This window comes from Morone saxatilis, unplaced genomic scaffold, assembly GCF_004916995.1.
Source record: "Morone saxatilis isolate NCDOM2014 unplaced genomic scaffold, NCSU_SB_2.0 Contig8, whole genome shotgun sequence".
Taxonomy (NCBI): Eukaryota; Metazoa; Chordata; class Actinopteri; family Moronidae; genus Morone; species Morone saxatilis.
In genome coordinates, this window is record NW_023340257.1 from 26,663,027 (window position 1) to 26,686,017 (window position 22,991).

Sequence of the window (22,991 nt, forward strand, 5' to 3'; positions counted from 1 at the left end):
AGCTATGTTTTCATTAGTGTTTAATCACCTGAATATAAGAATCATTGTGTCTTTGTCACCTTAGAATGAGACGTTTTTATCTACAGACGTTTCACCTTCACTGAGTCAGAAATGTTTCTACAGTAGCCCAGAATGAACAAACCAAACGCTGGCTTTAAACAGGGCTCTTCTGAGGGTGAAGTAAGGGAGTTGCAATCTGCTAACATTTCTTGTTGTTATGATGTTGGTCAGTGAATCGTAGGATCTGCACACCGGGCTGACTGTCTGCGTGTTTTTGATCCTTTCCTCCAGTTCCTGGGAGGCACCATGATCATCATCATCGGGGGGATCATCGTGGCCTCCGTACTCGTCTTCATCTTCATCCTCCTGATGAAGTACAAGCTGCACAGTAACCACTACAAGCAGAAGGCCGCCGCTCGCCAAGCCAACGTCTGCTCCCAGACCAACGGAGGAGGAGGAGGGGGAGCCAACGTCCTCGCTCTGCCTCCGGCCTCCTCCTCTGCAGGGCAGGGTAATTGGAGGAAAACAACAAATGTGACTCCTCTTTGTCAGCTGCTCCTAATAATCTGACGCCATCTTGTTGTCTCCTAGGTGGAGGTGCAAATAAAAACTCCCAACCGTCATCGTCGACAGAGGGGATGGGAGGAGCTTCTCTTCGAGGGACGACTGTAGTGGACTTAAATCACACCCACGACGATGACGCCATCTCCCAATAACACACAAGAAACTGTCAATCAAACCCACAACCCACCAATCTCGAAAGCCCAAACCAATACTCCACTTCCCTCCCCCCCCTTTTTTTGATTTGTTGCTGGTGCCTGGAGCAAAACTCCACTTTACGCCGAGGAGCGGCTCCTGTCATTGGTGAGTAGCTGCTGTCAGGCGGGTACAGGGTGAGGGAGGGGGGGGAGACAAGCAGGGATGTTAAAGACTAGTAGTGACAATCTAGCAAATTGGTTCCCAACCTGGGGGTCCCAAGCTCCATGAGGGGTCACCAAAGCTCCACTAGGGGTCGCCAAAGCTCCACTAGGGTTCATTTAAGAAGATTTAGTCACTAGCTAAATTAGACCAAATTAGTTCTTGCTACTACAACGTAATCCATCATCGACTATGTTTACATTCACACTAATTGTCCACTATTATTCTGAATATGCATTTGATTCATGTAAACAGCATACTCCATTCAGATTTAAATTAATTAGGCATTTTTCCTAATGGAGCATTAAGACATGAGGGATATGTTGATATATTCTTTAGACATATACAGCTGATTCAGAATATGCGTCTCATTTGTGGTTCTTGCCACAGTTTGAGTCACTCTCGTCTGTTTATGGTCAGATCTGTGGGGGGTTTTATTAACAAACCTACTAGCCAGAAGTCTATAAAGCTACTACTTTTAAACATTATTGAAGACTTGGATATTGTTACTGCCTCCATAAATAAGCAAATAAACAAATAAATAGAGGCTGACACCAAAAACCAGGAGGATGAAAGCCACAGGTTTTATTATTAAAAACCCCAAAAAGAAGGACAAATAGGGAAACAAAGAGGTTGGAGATCATAGACAAAAGAAACAAAAGAAACAAAAGGAAGGAAACCAGCTGATCACCTCTAAACACCTAAATCCAACCAAAACTGAAACACTGATTGATTTCAGCACCTATATGAGAACTGATGAGGAGGAACAGACCTGCTCTTAAACATCATTAAAGAGAAGAGAATATTAGTGGAATATTAATTGTTGTTTGCTATGTAAACAGCTTAGCAGGACTATTGTATTTTTTCAGAATGAGGGTAAAAACCTGTAATATCTTGTGCACGTAAACGCAGTCACTGTATTTAGGTTGCAGACATTTTATCAGGTGACGTCTTTCTATAAGCCAGCCAGGTGAGACGTAGAGGTCTGGACTCACAGACATTTTTGTTGCTACCATAACAAATGAATTCAGAAAATATGGCACACAGTCCTGCATCCAGGGAGACAGGGGGAGGAGAAACGGAAGAGGAGAGAGTTTCATTTGAAGTTTGTTTGAAATTGAAATCTGAAACAGGCCGACGCTGAGGGAGAGAGTGACAGAGAGGACGGGCACTGAGCTGCTTTAGTAAACCATGCGGACAAAGTTAATTCAGTCCGCATGACTGAGCACCAACTGAACACTCTTCCATTAAAAATACACTTTAATGAACAGTCACTCACCTGGATAAGGCCCGCACACACACACACACACACACACACACATACACAGAGGAGTGCTCACACACCTGGGTGCTGCAGGTACGCAGCGCTGCTGGAAGAGGCACTCACCATTAAATCACACAGCGAAAGAGCCCACACACACACACACAGGGCTGTAGTTTGCTGTCCAGTAAACAGATTTATCTGGTAACGACTGACTGGTTTCATGTTGATTTGGACTGTAAAAATCAATGCAGGACAGCTGCCTCTTGTGTACAAACAGGTGTGTTATTGAGCTGCTTAACAGTTGCAGAATATTCAGATAATTAGAACAATAACAATAACAAGAAAGTCGTTATCATGCAGATATCTAGAAACTTAACATCTGTCTGTGCTCCCAGTTCGTCAAATAACCGTCTGTGTATGATGACCTTGGAGCACTCTGGTCGGGACCCGGCACCGGGGGTCGCCAACGCTTCATTAGGGGGTGTATTGTGATTTTAAGGCGTGTAAGAAAACTAATTTGGTTGGCATCTGTAAATGTAAATGTAAATAGTCTAACAGAACAATGATCAAACATCAGAGACAAGAAAACGAGTCTCAGTTGACGCACTTTTCATTAGTCAGATAGTCGTTGGCGTCCTCTACAGCAGCAGGTGAAGATCATTGACTGAAAGGTCAGAGGTCATATCAACAATGAATCTGGAACACGACGGACAACTATAACCTATGTGACCCATTATGTTATAATAGGTGTCTAACCCGGTCGGTAGCGTGAGGAGAAGTTCTGGGTGTCGATCACATTCTGTAACTCCTTCGTCTCAGTTTTCTCCTCCAGAGAAATCCCGACTGCCTGGAAACGTTCCCAGCATATTAGCCTTTATTACTTCCTCTCTACCTCGGCAAAAACGTTCCCTCCGTTACTTCCTGTTGCAAACAGTGTCCCCCCCCCCCCGCCAGCAGTCATTTGTTTGATTTTAATGAGTTGTTTTGTCTCGATGCTTTCCTTCCCTTTCAGTTCAAGGTCATTTTGTTTGTCTGTTATCCTCCGCCATAGCTTTTCTCTTTATCTTGTGATATTCCTGCTACCAATTTCACTCTTAAATTGAGATGTATACCCCATCGTGAGGTATCTATCAAAGCTCTGGAGGATTTTCTCCCCTTCACACAATTTATGAGCTGTTTCTTTTCTTTTTATCTCTGTGTGAATTGAAATGTTGGCTCTGCGTAGTTCAATGGATGCAGCGTGACAGACGCCGTGTGGCTGGGCAGCTCTTTTCACCATTTTACCAAATAATCATCAAAGTCGTTTGTCCCGTGTGACCTGACACGCACAAGCTCCGTACGACCTTTTCGCTCGTGTTCCTCTTGGTTTTCTGAAGAGGTTTAAAGGCAACACGGCAGAAGAGGTTGAGGTTCTGCATTCACCTGGTTCACGTGTTATCTGTTACTTCAGCTCCTTGTAAATGCTTTTGGATCGACACTTTGATGTCTTTGACCCCGTTTCCACGAGGTATTAACGTGCAATCCGTCTGGACGTTTGATCTCGATGAGGAAAATCGCATTTTAACGCGAACACATTGCAATCAGAACGGGACTGTATTCGCCTGCTCGTTCACCTTCCAGCTTGTTGCTACAGGCCCCGCTTTCCTCTTTATCTTTAACTGTCTAAATAAAAGCATAAAATATAATCTACTGTATCAGTCAGACCAGGACTGGAGGAAACTGGAACTAGTAATATCTCCTGCTGCCAGGTCGTATCTACGGTTCGTCTTATTTAATGGAGCAGTGAACAACATCTCCTCGTAAAACACATGAAAATATAAAATAATTATTTTACTCTGCCGGAATAACGTGTCCATTATCATCGTTTAACGAACATTTATCCCGTACATATAACACATAAACATCCTACATTGCTCTGAGTGTTTGTGCTTTAGCTTTATAAGCTACTTTTACTTCAGTACATTTTTAAAAGCATTGCTCTCAGTGAAAGTACTAATACACCACTGAACCTCTCTTCATCTCTTTCCTCCCTGCCTCTCTCTCCTCTTATTTCATTCTCCTCCTCTATCTGCCATTTTCCTTCCTCCCGGCCTCCTTTTTCTTTTCCATTCCTCTCCTCCTTTTTAGCTTTTAGGTCGTTTTCTCTCTCCACTCGTCCATCCATCATCCGTATTCCTCTATAATATTACAACCTCTTTTTTATCTACTCATCACACCGTCCCTCTGTTTCCTTCCTGTAATAATACACCACCCGTCTAAAAACACAGTTTGTCATGCATACACGCATGCAGAAGCACACTTTCTTATTTTTATTTTGTTTCTTAAAGAAGCAATCTCAGCGGCCCCCGCTGGCCCTCAGGCCATTTGTTGTGGGTTTAATATCCACCACACACACACACACACACACACACACACACAGAGGCAATCTCAACACGCCTGTTTTCTCTCTGATCCATATGAACTGAACTGGTGTTTGTTGGTCAGCCTCACACACAATGTAAAGTATTTATACTGCTATAGTTTTTGTAGTTTCATCAGGAAAGAAAAGATTAAAATCTTGATCAAAATAACCCTGATGATCAGGATATATGTGAGCAGCTGTGTCCTAAAGATAATGTTTATAATCGACTAATTTACATCAGAACATCCATTTAGAAAGAAACAATACGCTGACTGAGATGTGATTTTTATCATTATAATAAAGAAAGGAACATATATTAAAGAACAAACCTGCAAAGTAGCAAAATGTTCACTCTCAGTGTTTCATTTAGCTGCATAAGAAGATTGTTTTTAGCCAAACTAGCTTTAGAGATGGAAGATTGTATACGACGCTGAAGTGTTTTAAACCTGCATTCTATGTAACAGCCAGCAGGGGCAGCTCCACTCGCTGCAGTAACACACTGATACCATTCAGTCTTACGGAGAAATGAGTCGACTTCTCAGTTGATTCTGAGCTCAGTAAACAGTTTCCTGATGACTTTCTGGTCTCAGCTCTTAGTTTCAGTCTCTTCCCATACAGCATGATGTTCATTTAGTAACTGATGTCCCATTTTAGATCAAACAGACATAAAGCAGGTATTTCTTTACGGGGCTACCTTGTGATGACAGTCGATTTCTCAGTGAGTGAGCAAGCTCAAGCACTAAACTCATATCAAACTGGCAAACATGCTGACAGATATGATCCACATCGTTTTGATGACTATTTTCCCTCAAATTACTTATTAAACCAAAGCAAGCCAAGAGAGCGCTCAACTCGGGCAGCTACGTCACCTTCCACTGGCTCCATCGTGCGACAACCATAACCCAAACTAGAGGCTTCAAAACAGTCATGATAGGTTCACACTTGGACCAAACTGAAACTTCATGGTCCCCAGAGGATGAAACTTGTGACTTTTCAGGCACAGTAGCGCCACCAGCAGGTCAAACTCTCCACTTATCCACTGGATTGGTCCTTGATCCTTTATTTTGAAAAGTCTGCGTATGAATCGCTGCTAACTGACTCTATAGAATGAGAGTGAGTTATATAGACATTCACCCCCCGCACAGTCGTCATTAATGCAGAGAGATAAACTTTTCTTTCTGCATCACAAGGGAGCAACCGTCATCTTTTCTCTCAGTACAGACATTATGACATTAACAGCTGAGTGTGTGTAGGAACTGAGAGTTATTCTGCTGTTATTCAGCTGAAAGATTCAGCTGAAAGATGCACAGAAATACACACATTCATTCAACACAAGCTCACAATCCCACCTCAGCAGACAGAGAGAGGGAGGGAGGGAGGGAGGGAGGGTAGAGAGATATAGGCAGACACAGGCAGATAGCGTCACTGCGCACTCGAGGCATCGGGGCCTCGTTCACTGTGCTTTTATTATCCAAGCCTGGCACCGAGCAGCAGGGTGGCACACTGGCTAAACTGTTAGTGACCGCCACAGAGCCTCCACTCAGACCGGCCCTGCACGGAGCCACAGTGACACCTGGTGGTCGCAATCTGCAGAGGCGTGGGCTCTTATTCTTATGTATCCATGTATCCATTCATTCATTCACACATTCACACAGCGGTCTGCTAGTGGAGGATGCTGGGAAAGTAAAGATTTCAGAGTAAAAGCAGCACCTGGTCAAAAAGGTTTATAGGGAGCGTTACAAAATAAATCCCTTTTTTATTGAACATGATAACAATGTCTTCATCAGAGATACGTATATAAGTTAGGAAACGTACAGCAGCCCTGACAACAATCATATAACCTCCTTAAAAAACCTCTAGTCAAGTCAAATTTTATTTATACAACCCCCCAAAATCACTCTTTTTTTACATTATTATTATTATATATTATAGTTGTTAAAGATTAAGGCTTACAGAAAAAAAACATTTTGTCCTTAAACTCTCAAAGAACTCCTTAAATAAACCTTTAACAGGGGAAAGATGAAACAGAACAAACCAACAAACACATGATGATTATAAATTATATGTGAAGAACGTGGATCCAGACGGTTTTACAGTAACTTCACAGTAGAGCAGAACTTTACCGTAATAAATATGGTACTATTACCGTAAAAGCATATATTTGTACTGTTGATTTTAAGGTTATTTTACTGAGTTTTCGTCCATATTTTAATGTATAAATACAAGTTTTTACCATCAAAAAGAAACTATTTTGCCACATGAAGATACCGTTGTTGCCACGAGATATGACGGTGGTTTAGTCTTTAACATGAAATAGCTGCTTTATTCCAAATAAATTCCCCTAAAATGCCGTATAAATAAATAAAGTATATTTTTACCAAGTGGTAAAAAACAAAAAATATCATGTAGACCCCAATAAGTAGGAAGCCAAAATTTAAAATGAAAGTTTGTACGGAATCAGAAATTTTACTTGAGAAAAGTTAATAAAAATTGCCTGCAACAAAATTTGAGTTTTAATTCTAAAGTAAAAAATATACTTGGATATAATTGATTTTTTTAAGTTTTGCCAAAACAGAGAATTAAGTTGAAACAAAGTAAAAAATTAATAAATAATCTTTTTACTTTGTCTGAATGTAAATAAATAAATTTAAGGCTTCAACCAAAACACAAATGAAATTTGAGAAAACTTAATAATTTTAAGTGTAACAAATTAGAGTATTTTTTTTAGTTTAAAAAGAGTAATTGTTAATAAAAATAACTTTTCTTTAAGGGTTAAAGTTGTTCAGTTTCACTCTTTTCGAGCCTTTTTCCTTTAAGCAGCGTAACGTTACCGGTGGCTTCATAAACGCTCTGAATGAATAAAACAAAAAGCCATTTTAATCTCCATCAGAAAGGACAAAGACAGACAGACACAGTGGGAGGATGGACAGACTGATGGAGAGAGAGAGAGTGAGAGAGACAGAGAGAGAAGATTATAGAGTTATATTTAGTTGGTGAGAAGCAGCCAAGCAAACAGAGAGAGAGAGAGATGAGTCACTGAGCCCTGAGACACAGTTATTGACAAGAAAAGATGGAGGGATAAAGAGAGATGGAGAGAAAATGAAAACTCAGGGATGAGGGGGAGGGAGAGGGAGGAGATCGGACACTGAGAGGACGAGGAGGAGTCTGGAAATAGAAAGATCTATCAGTCTATCAATCAGTAATATGATTGATTGATCCTTTATTCATCAGCTCTTTATTGTTTATTGGTTAGTTGTTTAAATGTGAGGATTTACTGCTTTTCAGTTTAAATTAAACGTCTGTGAACAATAAGAGACATCTGAAGACCTCACTTTGGACTTTACAGACTTTTTTTGCTGATAGCTGATCAAACATAATGTCAAATTATATTTACTGTTTGTGTGTTATTGACTTTGAATGTTGCTAGCATAACGTTAGCTCTCTGTCCCATAGCATGTCGTAGTTACATTTCCGATGAATGACTTTTTACTGGGTAGCTAAAGCTACTCAATCAAGAAAATGTTTTTTTACTTACAAAATGTTAGTTTTACTAAAGTTTCAGTCAGTTTAAAGTATTTTTTGAGTTAAATGAACCTTTTTCAGGTTTTATTTCACCACAGCGACAATAAATAAAACCTTTATTTTTTGTTGTTTTAATAAGTAATGCTGAGTATTTTAATCAGGATGAACCGGATCGTTGGGGCCCCCTAGAGGCTGGTCCCTATAAAGCTCTCCCACTTTCTCCCCCCTTTATGGATGGTAATTAGTGATCTCCACAGGTGATTTAATACCTGTTTATCTATCATCCCATGCTTTAACTCCACCTTCCTTATGTCGCCTTCTTTTCCTCGTGTGTGTTTCAGATTTACGTACATTCAGCTTCACGGCGCTGGAGGGAGGAGAGGCGGGAGAGGTGAGACACAAACACACACAAAGAAACACACACACTCTAGTAACCGGAGGAGCCTCGAACACATCATGGTTGAGGGAGAGAGAGGAAGAGAAGAGGAGGAAGGGATGTAAGGAGAGAGAGAGAGAGCAGCCATTAGCAGGCCTGCAGTGGGTCTGCCTCTAAGTGCTCAGTAAATATGGGCCTGCCTTAGTAAACAACATTACTCCTCTTTATCGGGCCGTTATATAACTGATCCCCCACAGTATGCAGATTGCTGTCGCTCCATTATGTAAGCTTTCTCCTCCTCCTCCTCCTCCTCCTCCTCCTATGTTCTCCATCACTTCCTCTTCTTTCCTTCTTTCTTTAATCCTTTTAATGAACTTTTCTCCTCTTTCTTTCTTTTATTCCTCTCTTCTCAAGATATTTTATTGATATCTCCTCTTTCTTCAGCTCACTGTCCTCCTTTTTCCCTTCCTCTGCCTCATATTTTCCTCCCTCTCTTATCTCCCTTTCCTGTGAATCATCTTCCCTTGCCCTCCCTCTTCCCTCTCTCCCCCTTCTTCCCTTGTCCTCCCTCTTCCCTTTCTCTTCCCTCTTCCCTCTCCTCCTTCTCTCCTCCCTCTTTCCTCTCTCCTCCTTCTCTCTTCTGCTTTCTCTACTCCCCTCTCCTCTCTCTTCCCTCTCTCCTCCCTCTTCCCTCTCCTCCTTCTCTCCTCCCTCTTCCCTCTCTTTTTCCTCTCTCCTTCCTCTCTCCTCCCTCCCTCTTCCCTCTCTCTTCCCTTTTCCTCCCTCTTCCCTCTCTCCTCCCTCTCTCCTCCCTCTTCCCTCTCTCCTCCCCTCCATCAGCAGCTTTACGTTACATTACCTGATCGTCTCTCATTCAGAAAAAGAAAAAAGAACCTGATTTCTTTAAACCTGAGACTGTTTTTATGAGCTGGACGGACTCACTGACTCTGTTTTAATAAGGAAACACACATTTGCACCCATGTGATGGGAAAAAAAGATTCTGTAAGTCAAACTAATGAGACACTTTTTAAAATATTGACTAAGTATCACCGAGTCATGATTTCATGAAAGTTTCTTATTAGTTGAGATACTAAGTCATTATTTTTAGATGTTGAGTCACATTTTTAGATGCTGAATCATTATTTTGACAAAGTTTCTCATTATTTTAAGAGAGTTTCTCATTATTTTTAGATATGAAGTCATTATTTTTAATTGAGTCATTATTTTGAGATACTGAGTCTTTATAAAGACATTTTAAGAATCCCTTTTCTTTCATCACCTTGGCAGAAATGTGCTTCCATAATTTGAACATGAACATCATGCTGTATGGAAGAAGAGACTGAGACCATAAACTCATCAGGAAACTGTTTACTAAGATAATAAATCAACTGAGAAGTGGAGTTATTTTCTATTACTGCCCCCTGCTGGCCTTTAGAACGAATACAGGTTTAAGGTTCTTCCACATCGGCCTCATCCTCTAATCCACTCATCACTAGTCCACTAATTAATATTCAGTCTATAATTTGACGTTTGGTGATTAAAGTAGCAACTTTTGAGCTCATGAAGATTCATAACACAACATTTGATTTTAATAAAGATCTTTCACATGTGATTAATTACAGACCTTTACAGCGTTTGTTTCTAATTGAATAATTGACCAATTCTAAAAAGCGAGTTAACATTTAAATCATTCATTCATGATGGAGAAAGAAATGTTAAATTTGACATTTAATAATTGTGTTTCCTCATTCTGTCTTTAGATGATTAATTAATCAATTAACTTGTGTTACTGCCTGTTATATTCCCTCTCATTCACTCATTGTTTCCCGCTCTACAGTCTCATGTTGGCTTTCATTTTATGACATAAAAGAAAACCCCACAGGGCATCTTGTGATGATTTTAAATGTATTCATTTATGAATTATTATAATAAAACACTTCAGAATAATATATAATTATTCTGATACGGCTCCATAATGTACAATCAGATTTATATACACACTTTAGTAGCACAGTGGGGAGTATTTATGTGAGATGGAGATTTAATTTTAAAACACTAATTTAAATATGATGTGATTTTGTGTAAAGAATAATAATAACTTTATTTGTATAGCACTTATGTAAACAAGGCTACAAAGTAAAAGCAATCATACAAAACACAGTTAAAATATCAGAATAAAAGGAAATAAAATTTTTTAATTTAACTATAAAAAATTGCTGAAACTGTTAAAAATTGTTTAAAAAAATAACATTTTTGATCAAGTAGCTTTAGTTATTTTAAGTGAGAATGACTTAATGATGTGATTTTTAATTATACAATGAGAACAACTACCCAGTAAAAAGTTTTTAATGTACAATATACTGACTATACTAATGTACAAAATACTTAAAATTACAAGTTTTTAACCTAAGTTTTTAACCTAAAAAAATTAGTTTTTCTTACTTAAAAATGTTGATGTAATCAGTTTTTTGTTTTGTTAAATGAAGTAATCAGGCACAAATAGGAGTTAAAATGCTTCACTTTTCCTGCACATATATTAGCAGTATGCAGCTCAGTGCAGCTTTATAACATCTGCTTTATGTACCAGAAAAGGAGACTGATGATGCTATACACGGTCTGTGTTTCAAGCACAAAGGAGTTTGTGGGTGTGAAGGAGGTAGTTTCCAAAGCAAAGTATAGGCAGGAAATATGTTTTAAAGTCTCAAATCTCACCAGAACACCAAAGCTGTCACTGAGTCATGAGTGCTGAAAAACAACCTCACAGACCCCCGGAGGCTGCTGTGGGTTGTTTTTTGTGATTTTTGGACATGTTGGGAGAGGAAATCTGAGCTGGCTTTGCTTTTGTCCAAAACATGGGACGTCTGTCCCATGTGTGCCTACGTCTGTAGGCACACAAACAAAAAGTACTCAAAGAATCTGCACACTGAGGAAAAATGTGAGAAAAGAGCGATTAAATGTAACAAAAAATTTAAACAACAGAATGAATTTCCTAGACGAAACCATCGTTTGTTTGGTTAATACAAAAAGCAACAACAGAAAACAGTGGAGAAATATTAATTGAGTATATTTACTGTTGCTTTTTTTACAGCTGCTTTAAGATTTCACATACCAACCGTCCACTTTTATGTTTAAAATTGTTCAAATTAAAATGTTGCTTACAAGTTAATGCTTCAGTTATAATGACGAAACACTGCAGAGAGCCATTTTCCTGCATTATGAGTTCTTTAACTTTTGGCACCTAAAGCTTCCAGACTTTTCCTTGTAATCAGTGCCAATTGTCCACGAGTACCTTTAATTCTTACTGAGCACCACCTCTGGTGAGCAAGGCCATCACTGAGGGTTGTACAATAAAAGTCGTAAAAATTATTGTCTGAAAATAACTACTTTGATTCTTTGATGTCCCCAAAAAATCTCTTGCAAGTTCAGGTTTTGGACCTTGGTACCCTTTTTGGTCTATTTTTTGGAATATTAAAAGGTCCAGTGTGAAACATTGAGGAGGATCTATTGTCAGAAATTAAATATAATGTCCATTGGTATGTTTTTTAAATAGAAATCTAGATAGGGCTGTTCATAGTTTCTCCTTCGTGGATGCAAATGGAAGTTGATACAAGTCAGTTTCCAACACTTCCAAGCGTGTAGGAGAAACACAAAAGGCAACATCTAGAGCCAGTGTTTGTTTTGGGGCTAGAGTCAGTCTGGGTCTCTGGGATTAGAGTTATCACCCAGGGTCAAACTAGCCGTCTGTCCTTGTAGAAGTAGTGCAAGGCTCTAGGTGGGATCCTGTGTGATTCAGGGTGAGTTAGATAAGCTTAGACCTTTTAATTCTCCAATAAGATCTTTGCACTTACTCACTTGCGTCAGTCATGACCCCACTCTGTGTAGATCTTGTAGGTGTGGGTTTGTGGTAAATATCCCCCAATAGGAGGTATCTTTCAGACGTGGGTTGGCATTGTACTGGGCTTCACTTGTTCTCCTCGGATGAGCCTCAATAAATTCTGCTGTGTAAGTCATCAAGAAATCTTCAAGTTGTCCATCACGCTCGCCGCTGTAGATAAAAACGTCTCATTCTAAGGCACCGAAAACATTTCTGCCAATAGATCCTCATAAAAGTTACACACTGGACCTCAGAATACGTCTTCTTCTACGACTGCCAGTAAAAAGTTCACAAACAGCAATCAACCAATCTGTCTCCCTCTCTTGTCGCCTTCAGGTGCCCCAATGCGTTGCATGGTCCTTCCAGCGAGCCCCGATGATCAGGTATTCGACCCAGAGATTCCGCCCTACCCCTCTTGATGCCACCAGACCCAGACGGGATGTGAAGGGCAGCCAGAGGAGGGCAAACAGCAACCTGTTGGCGTGCAGGAGTCTCCACACCGCTGGGATCGGACATGTTGGATTACAGGTCAGGCTTCTGGGCATTGAACCCTGCTCGCGTTCGGTGCTTAACTGGGAAACCTTGGATCAGAGTTAACGCGGTCTGGAATCTCTTCTTCTTTTCTGAAGGAAGTATCCGATGATTGGATGGGATTTTAACTTGGGATCCATGCAGACACTAAATGCTGCTCTGGGAACGGATTACTCTGGATTTTTTCCGTTTTGTGACATTTTTCCAGGATGTTTTTGCGACAGTCGGTGGCACCGCTTCCTCTCTTTCCCCAGCATACAGTCACATGCCAAAGGATTACTACAGTATTATGACAGCATTATATTACAATATTGGGAAGAATATGCAGACTTCCAGAAGCACACCTCTCTCTATTATCTCTTAGCAGTCAGAGAGAAAATAAATGTTGGGCCTTGGATTGAAAATACGAGCACATTGTCAACGTCTTGTCTCAAAAGCATCAATAATAACAAACTAAACGGTGAACGTCTCTGGCACTTTAATCGTATGTTTTCATCTCATCTCTCTTCCCCCTCTGTCGCACTCTCTCTCTCTCTCTCTCTCTCTCTCTCTTAATCTCATTCTCATGAACCACTGAATCGTATACTCTCCAGTATTACCAATCTAAACTCTTCTGGCTCTGAATGACTTAGATAATGTTGAAATAATCAGTGTGTTTGCGTCCATGGTGGATTGGTTCTCTCTATGTCGGAGTATTACAAAAAAAACTAAAAAAAATAAAACTTGATGTCCCGAGAACGGAGCCTTGAGGAACGCCAGCGAGGATTTTATTCAAAGCCAAACCTAAAAGCACAGACGTCGGCTCTGCATTTGATGGTGAAAATGGTGAATTCTGTTATGTTTGACACTGGGAAGCGACCGCACCCCGTTACGAAACAATGGTGAACTTGACCATAAGTGTTCCTATAACTAAAAGCTGGCGCTCGAGATCGTTAAATGTATTACACGGTTTTAAAAGATGGCCAGCAGAACTTGCGCTGTCCCGTCCCCTCCCTCGCCCTCGCTCTCCCTCTCCTTTGCCGTTTGACAGTGTCTGTGTTTGTATGTGACATACACCTTACAGTCTTCGATGGTTTGATACCCATTATGATTTACTTTGAATATAACGAAACAAACGACCACAATAAGGAGAAAAAAACAACAAACAAAATGCGAAATGGGGATTTTATGCTTTCATAGATACAATTATGTGGATTTATAATGAAATAAAAAGGTATTTTTCTTGGAAAAAGTGTACGTGTTGTTATTCAAATTTCAACAGAAGCTTATTTATTATAAACTTTATTGTTTGATGGACTAATGATTGTTACGATGGCCTTATTTTCAAATGCTGAAGATTTAGGCTGCAATTTTTACTGCTCACACTTTTTGGTTTTATCCTACAGGATCAAATCTGTACCTGAATATTTGACTGTAGTTAATAACATTACTGAGATTGCGGTGACGTTTTGATGTACGTAAAAGACACTGAGGGGCTGTCAGTCTCTAAAATGTAGTGCCGACAGCAAAAGTATTCCACACAAAACACAAAACAGGGCATAAACAAAAGGTGTACAACCAACAAAACCCTTCTCACACGAAACAATAACAGTCGAACTTTTTCTATCAATTACCTCAAAAGAAGGATGCTTTGCTCGATGGCTGTAGGTGTTAAATGGATAGTTCGGGTGTTTTTAAGTCTTGTTGTATGAGGTACAAGTGAGCAGGAGTTCTGACAGGGAAGCAGTGCTGAATACAGGGTCAGCAGAAAAACACATTTTAGCCACAGAAGAAAAATCTGAATCAGTTTAAGTTTACGCTAAAAACGTTTTCAGCATTTTACCTTGTAAGACAGTCTTTTTCTTTGGTACTACAATTGCTCGGCCTGTTCAGTCTCCATCTGCAGAGAGAAACAAATCCATACAGTAAAGGTCACTCTTTTTTTTATTGCATTTGTTTTCTCTTCTATAAACCTCTGTAACTAGGCTGCTGGCTGACTCACACTCAGAAACAATATTCTTGGCCCTCATAAACATGAAGTAATAAGTCAAATGTAACTAAATGTATGAAATCAGAAGTTTATTTATTCAAAAAAATTAAACGTGATGTAAATATTGAATGCAAATAAATCGAGTAAACTTCCCAAATCCGATAAGGAGGCCCATCACACTCCAATACTGTAGGTGGGGCTTTTTTTAGGGATAAATATTCAGCGGTTCATTGCTCCACTTCACCTCGGAGCTCCTGCTGACCTCTGTCTACTGTAAGTAATACTCTGACCGTGGATGAGTTCCTCGTACAACCCATCGACATATAAAAGATGGACGTTGTGTCTCCGCTTCCTCCCACTGTACAAAAATGAAACATAATATGGTGGTGACGTCATTCGGAGCCAGAGTCTACGCAGTCGTGATTGGGGTTGGCGATATTAAACTCCCACCCATACTTAATCGCAAGCACGGCTCAGCTGTCAATCATGACAATAACCTACTCTTTTTAGCTTCAAATAACTAATTCAATTAAACTCGAACATGTCATGACGTCTTTATATATGTTGACGATACAACCCTAATTAAAAAACCCGAAACTATCGATTCAATACAAACAGTCATATTGTGTCATACAGAGAGGCAGCAGATCCGTGTAGCTCCTCCCATTGCTACTGTCTGTTTCCCCCAAGGGGATTAAATAAAGTATCTATTAACACAAATACATACATAGAACTAAAAATGGGCTTTCTATTTGTGTACCGATGAAACAAATGAGGTAGAAGGTGTGCAGTTTTGAACCCTGCTTCCAGTCTTTATTCTGAGCTCACCCAATCAAGCTGAGCATGAACATTATTTATAATTTATACAAAATGATAAAGTTATGAAGGTGTTATTATGGACTTGTACAACTTTCATTAAGAATGTGTACAATTGATCCTGAAATAAGAAGACAGGGCATTTTTAAACAGGTGATAAGTATTTACAGGTACGTTATTCCAGTCGGAGGAGCTTTAAACATGAAGTATTTTTTAACTGTTGACTTAGAGACTGCAGGAACAGAAAAAGAGAGCTGTGCAAAATGTCTCAACTGATAAGTAGAGGAGAAAGGAACCATAAATGGTTTTAAATAGTAAAGGTAACAAATATAAACTGCTGTCTTCTTATGCCAGGAGAGGGAAGCTGAAGAGTTTCATACTTTGCACAGAGGTGAGTTGTGAAAGGACTACTAAGAACAAATCTGCTTAATCTGTTATAAACTATATTAAGAGGAAGAAGATGTGTTTTTGGTGCAGCCTGGTATACGACGTCAGCGTAGTCCAGCATTGGTAAGATGAGTTGTAAAAGTAGGAAAAGTACATTTCCCAAAGTGTTCAAAAAATTGTGAATTTCATTGTGAAAGTCCCCACAAAAGTTTTAAAATAAGTATTACTGCGGACTCACTGGTAGAAATGAATCACGTCGATGTCGAGCTCTTCATGTCTGAATATAAAGATTTTAAATACAGATCAAAAACCCTGATTCGTAGAGCGACGTCTTGTTTGACGGTTCATTTGAGCTGCCATGTCTTTGCCGGCAACAGTTTCTGTGTCGCGCTTTAAACAAAGATGATTGTGATTGTCAGTTTTAAATACAGAAGCTGAATTGCCTTGTCATGGTTAGACAGTGAGAAGTGTTGTTCAGATTACCTGCTTCCATTACCCAGTAGACAACTTTTAATGATGACAGGCAGTGGTGCATGTCATCATCATCCTTCACAAACAACTCAAAATGTCAGCCTGTCAAGAATAAAAAATAAAAAAGCTCATATTCCACTTTGAGACATGCATATTTTGATGTTTTACAAAGGGTTGTCGATTTTTTGTGTGCATTGGATACAATATTGGTCTTCAATAAGGCTTTAAATAGTTTAGTTTTACCTGACATCAAATGTTGGGATTGAAGGTTGTGGCAGAGCACTGACTTCCATCAGGATCTCATTTTAGCAAAGAGTGAAGTGACAGCGAGGCTTCTTGGCATATAAGAGACGTGAGCACTGAAATAGAATAACAAGACTTTGAATTGATAAAATGTAAAGAATAAAATTCATTTTGGAGTCAGTCTGCTTGAGGTTTCTGCCTTTTTCCTTGTGTCTCTGTATCTAATTTTATAAAGAGTATGGTCTGCTCTATAGAGCACCGAATATGGTCCCTGGGTTGGCAGTCGGGGAACCCCGTTATAGAGCGTCTTAATGCTGCTTTACTGAATAATGAGACGTCTTCACTTGCTGACACTGTTGGGACATTACAAACTGGAACAGCAGAAAACAAGAATTTAAGACTGTCAAGGTGACAAACAAGTTGTTTTCTGTTTCTTTTATCCTGCGTTTATTAATATTGTAATATATTTACTCCCTACATCGCCTAGATCGAATCCCCATTCAGATGTAACATTTGGGGGCTCGTCCAGGATGAAAGAAATAAAACGGAAAACGGAGATAGATGTGCAAATAAAAAGCTTTTTATTAAAGTAAATTCTATTTGTATAGTGCCAATTAATAACAACAGCTATCTCAGGACACTTTCCATATCTAGTGACATGATGTCAAAAATATCATATAATCTGGCCTGCAAGATTATTATTTACTTTTTTATTTATTTATTTTATTAACATCACAGTATGTGCAGCAGGATCCCAATACAGACTGTAAACATCACATATCATAACCAAAACCACTAATAACATTGATAATGCACCAAAATATGGGCCCAGGTGGGTTTTTTAAAATTATTTTATAGCTTCCCGAGGTCTCTGCTGCACGGTGAAAACATCATATTGAGATTATTTTGACAGATAATATAATATGATTCCTGATCTAAGTTTCATTATTAAAACTATCAAAGTCATGATGATGTGAAATTGTGGGAGGTCTGTACCTTTTCGCAGGACTTTCATTATACTGCTGCTTTATCTTTATCAAAAAATATTGGCAATTTCAATGATATTGTGATTAAAACAAATATGTTTTGCAGCTCCAGATAGATTTGTCTTTTTCTTTTTTTGGGCCAATATGTCTCTTCTGATGGCAAAGGATGCTGACCCCTGATTAAGCTGTTATTACCTTCAGTAGACTTAAAGTAGTGTTTCATTAAGTACAGATATGAAATCTCTAATCACAATTTTACAGTGGAAAAATGAAAGAAATACAAACACATCTCTGCTGCACATCCGTTTTCTTTTTATTTTCTCTAAAATATGTTCACAATCCTCATGTACAAACCTTGAAGGCTGTAAAAGGTCATTATGTAATAACTCCACATTACACAGGAGGGTTAACAGTGCAGAAAGCAAACACAGACACTTTTACAGCAGCTCAGCAATGTCTGCAAACCAGAAACAGTTATTATTATTATCATTATTTTACATTAGTGTATCTGCATCTGGCTCTGCCACCAGCAGAGGGTGCTGTTCAATACAGTTAGCTATCTTAGAGACCACACAGAGTTCAGATTATAACTCAAACCCTGTTTACTTATTATCGCCACCTCCTGGTGATTCGACCAAGGAGGCACATAACCATATCTAACTTTATCTAACAACACTGAGCGTTAACAGACAATGTCCTTGTTAAAATACTTCAAAACTCGCTTTTTTGAGGTCCTGTTCAGGCACTGCTTTCCACCACTGACTTACAGTATTTAAAGTAAAATAAATATGTAAAGTTAACACATAAAAAGTCATCAACCAATCAATTAACCACAATATTATACACAGTATGACAGTGACTGGAGAGGACAGTAAAGGCTAACCCTGACCTCTGCTCATACCCTGGTCAGTTTCACCTGTAACGACACCCAACAGTCTGAAGCTCAGTAATGCTCAGATCTTTACATGGATGCGTGTAAATAGGATCAGGGCCCTCACACATTGAGTTTTGAGGGAAAAGCTGCCTGAAAATCTTTTCACTATTTCTACTAGTTTTCCATCTGAATGTGAAACAAGCACCGTGGGCTCTCTCCTCCTCCGTCAGTACTGGAACCACCAAGAACACAATCCTTCATCTCCACCTTCTTCTGCACGCCTGGAAAGACAACAAACATGTCTTGTTATTTCTAAAATAACCAGTCTCCTCAAACTTAATCCATCAATCCATGCAGTACCTCAGAGTGGCAGCAGAGGACGATGATGAGTAACATTAGCCCCAGCAGGATGACCACAAGTCTGATGATCAACTCTGTTACAGAGGCTGAAACACATCATATGACGACATTTTAATTCAAGAAAAAGTTTAAGTCTTTAGGCTTTAAGTCTTTTGAAACCTTTAAATAAGAGTAATGGTCGATATTTTATCATGTTTTTATTAAAATCTGATCAACTGATGTTCATGAAGTTACCTCCAATGGCGAGCTGAAGCATCTGGCTCTCAGAAGAGAAGTTATGGGAGAAAACATAGACGTGATAAACGCAGCGGTAGTCGCCCTGGTGGGCGTGGTCTGCAGCCGGAAACAGGAAGTGAGCAGAGTGATTGACAGCTGGCAGCGTGTAGTTCTGTGCTGCGTTGGAGGTGGCGTAGACGAGCTGGAAGGAACCTCCTTGGTACTGCGGTTCGACGGAGCACGTGATGGTGAAGTTGGAGCCCATGAGCACCTGAAGCCCCTGCCACTTGGCCTTGGAGACCCCATCAGTGGAGGGAGAGAGGGAGATGTTTGGATGAGCCAGCAAATCTGTTAGCAAGAAGGGAGATGAATCACTTTTCAGGACCTTCCAGAACATTTTCCACAAGGTTTTATTGACAATACAGGACAGCACTTTTCAAATCAGGTAGAATTTATCTTGTTTTACAGAAAATTTGATGTGAATGAGGAGCTAAAATACTTAAAATATTATGTAATTTTAATCAAATTTCAGGTGTTTCTGGTTAAAAAAGATTTTTGATTAAGTTGCTTTTGCTAATATTTAAGTTACAGAAACATTCATGATTAATACATTTTTCCAAAGTATTACCCTATAAATTAAACATTTTTTAACTTACTTTAACTAATGAAGTTAGTTTTACAGTGTATATGATTACAGCAACAACATTGCGGATTACAAAACTATCTAGAGTTCAACATGGCAGACTCCACCAGAGGAGGACCCACTCCCGCCCACAATAATTCTTATATTCAGGTGATTAAACACTAATGTAAACACATCTATGAATATTATATTTAATTTCTGACAATCAATGTTACACACTGGACCTTTCAGCATTACCTGAGCATGTCACGTTAAGGCCAGTGTAGGTTTCAGGAACATTAGTCATTTTTACACACTCCAACAGTGTAGATGCTGCCTGGACACAGGAAGACTTGATCCACCACACAAGTCTGTCTGAAGACTCCTATCTTATTTCTACAGAAACAGCAGAACCACAGTCCAGCAGTCCACACAATGCCGCTGCAGAGTTCCGGTCCCACCGAGAATCCCAGACCGCCACTGGTCTCCACTCTCCCTGGTTCTTCAGCTCCAGTGAGCCAGCGCAGCGGCTGGCCTCTCCCACCAACCTGATGTAGTCTGGATCTGGAGCAGAAGCAGGAAAATAATCAGTAAAAGAAGAAGTAAGCTAGTAGTCAAAGCCAAAGCTGCAGCTCCTCTTCTACCTGAGCAGGTGAGTCCGACAGCTTTTCCAGGTGAGCAGGTGTCTCCTCCAGCTGAGCCTGAGCTTCTGCAGTCCAGGAGAGCAGACTCATGGCCTTCACACTGGAACTCTTTGGTCCACATTGGAGCCTCCACTTCTCCATAGAGCGCCCCCTGGAGGACTGAAGGAGCCCCACAGCCGAGCTCCCTACAGACCACCTCTGCATCCTGCTGGTCAAAGTCATCTTCACACACTGAGGACCACCACTGGTTAGACTGGTCAGACTTCACCTCCAGTCTGCCTGAGCACAGACTGGTCCCATTCAGCAGCCTGACAGAGTCTAGAGAGAGAGTGGCAATAAAAATTGTTTTTCTTTGTTTTTTAAAAAGGGAGCAAAGTAGAAAGTACTCAAGGGTTCATCGGCTAAAAGCAAGTTTGATTAAAATTAAGTTTTGAAGTAAATATAATTGAGCTATATCCTTCTTTGGAGACCAGAAAGTAAATCATCAATGTCTCTGTATTAGCCAGAGAGAAACAGTGGCACTATTTTTAATATTATAAAATGTATTTTTAGTTATATTTCTAATTTGAGGTTCAAAACTAAGACCCGAATCAAAGATTACTCCAAGGTTTCTTATTTGATGTCTTTAGTGCTTGCAGTTTGTCTCTCCAAGTTTCAGTACCGATGACCAAGACCTTAAATTCTCTTTATCTTTTAATATCTAAAATACAGTTAAAAAGCTCATCTACTGGCCCTGAGTCATCAGGAGACGCGGCTATGTAACGCTGTGTGTCATCCGCATAGAAACTGATGCCGTGTAAGTTGCAGCATGTAAAAGTTAAAAAGAGGAGGAACACAACAATTAATTTCAAGGCTTTTAGATGAAACCATGACATATTGCCAGGCTTCATAGTAACAGGATTAATTAACCACTTGGTGGTTGAAAATTGGATTTGGGGTGTGCTTGTCTCACATGTTAAACTGCCTTATTGTTAATGACACTGACCTGAACAGGTGATCTCCAGGATGAAATCATCGGACGGCATAAATTCATGGTCACCAAAAAACATAGGAATGGGATTCGGTGTCATGGAGGAATGCTGGGTTCTCCGTAATGAAACAACAGAACCGCAATCGAGCTGTTGGCACACGGCAGCCGCAGATGTCAGGTTCCAGTTGTACTGGTCAACCACTTGTCTCCAGTCCCCCTGGTGTCTCTGCTCCAGGCTACCAGCACAGCGGCTGGCTCCTCCCACCAACCTGACATCATCAGGCACCACTGAACACAAAAAGTTAAGTTAAGTTAAGGTTATTTATAAAAGAAATTGTGCACAAGACAATTATTATTTCTCCATTAGCTGCTTTCTATCTATCTCTGCTAGTAACAATCACATCCAATGACAAATTTTCTAGAGATGAAGTTAGGGTCAGATAATATAACAAATGCATTGTATGTTTGTTTATGTAATATAGTTTTTAGTATTTAGCCACATGGTGAAAAAACAACAACATTTGCTTGGAAAAAGCCCCAAAATGAAACTTTATGAACTCAAAAGCAATACATTATTGTGGCACATTAGTAAAGCATTGAATATAAATATCTAAAGGTGGCATTAGAACTGTGGTTCCCAACCTGGGGTTTGGGACCCCCACTAAGGGTTGCCAAAGCTTCACAGCGTTTCACGAGGCCTTCTTGATTTTAAGACGTGCTAGAAAACCACAGTAGGCCTATATCTCAACATTTAGTTCACTTCTGTGAAGAAAATTGTAAATTGTCTAATAGAACAATGGCCAAGCATCAGGTACAAGAAGAAGCCTATTAAGTCTGTATGATTGTATAAAATGATTTAAAACAAAATACATATAATAAGATAATTCCCAAAACAGGAACTAATCTGCTCCAAATATCTCGTTTTACACAAACTTCTTGCAGTTATTAATAATATATTATGAAATATCCATAAACTTTGTCACTGAGTCAGTTTACTAAATGTTAGAAAAGGGTTCCCTTTAAGGAAAAAGGTTGGAAAGGACTGGATTAGAAATCAATAAACTTATTTAATTGAATTTAAGAGACTGAGGGGGACTGACAATATGTGTAGCGTTTATTGATTTTAAAGTGAATTATTTATCTATGTACTTTTAGATATTTCTTCCTTAACTGATGTTTCTGTCTGTATTTTAATTCTACACTGTAAAACCTGACGACACATTTTAGTAAAAGAAAAATGTTAACATAAATTAATCCTCCAAACAAACTGCAGTCACTCATTCACATGAAGTAAATTAAAAAATAAACTGTTGAAACAGCTCAGTTGTTTAGAGTAAACTTAAATGTGTGCAGTATTTTAAATACAGGTGATATAATTCCACTAAGTTGACTTTATATCATTGTAAGCATTATAATATAGTATAATATAGCGCATAGCTTCAATTGTTGTTTTATTTTGTTTATTAATCATCATAAGCCCAAATATGCATCCAAATAATTCTTAATGATCCCCAAAGTGTAAAGATTTGATGTTTGTCACATAAAAA

The 22,991-nt window shown here is 39.3% G+C and overlaps 1 protein-coding gene across 1 annotated transcript in view; it reads left to right on the forward strand.

Annotated features, from left to right (window-relative positions):
* si:cabz01090165.1 (uncharacterized protein LOC100333421 homolog) overlaps window positions 1–14,093 on the forward strand; it is a 59,073-nt gene extending 44,980 nt beyond the window's left edge. Inside the window, exons 8-11 of the mRNA XM_035679481.1 lie at window positions 292–511; window positions 592–864; window positions 8,447–8,496; window positions 12,692–14,093. Of these exons, the coding sequence (XP_035535374.1) occupies window positions 292–511; window positions 592–716 (345 nt within the window). The 3' untranslated portion in view covers window positions 717–864; window positions 8,447–8,496; window positions 12,692–14,093. The remainder of the gene's footprint in view (window positions 1–291; window positions 512–591; window positions 865–8,446; window positions 8,497–12,691) is intronic.
* Window positions 14,094–22,991: the final 8,898 nt, after the last annotated feature.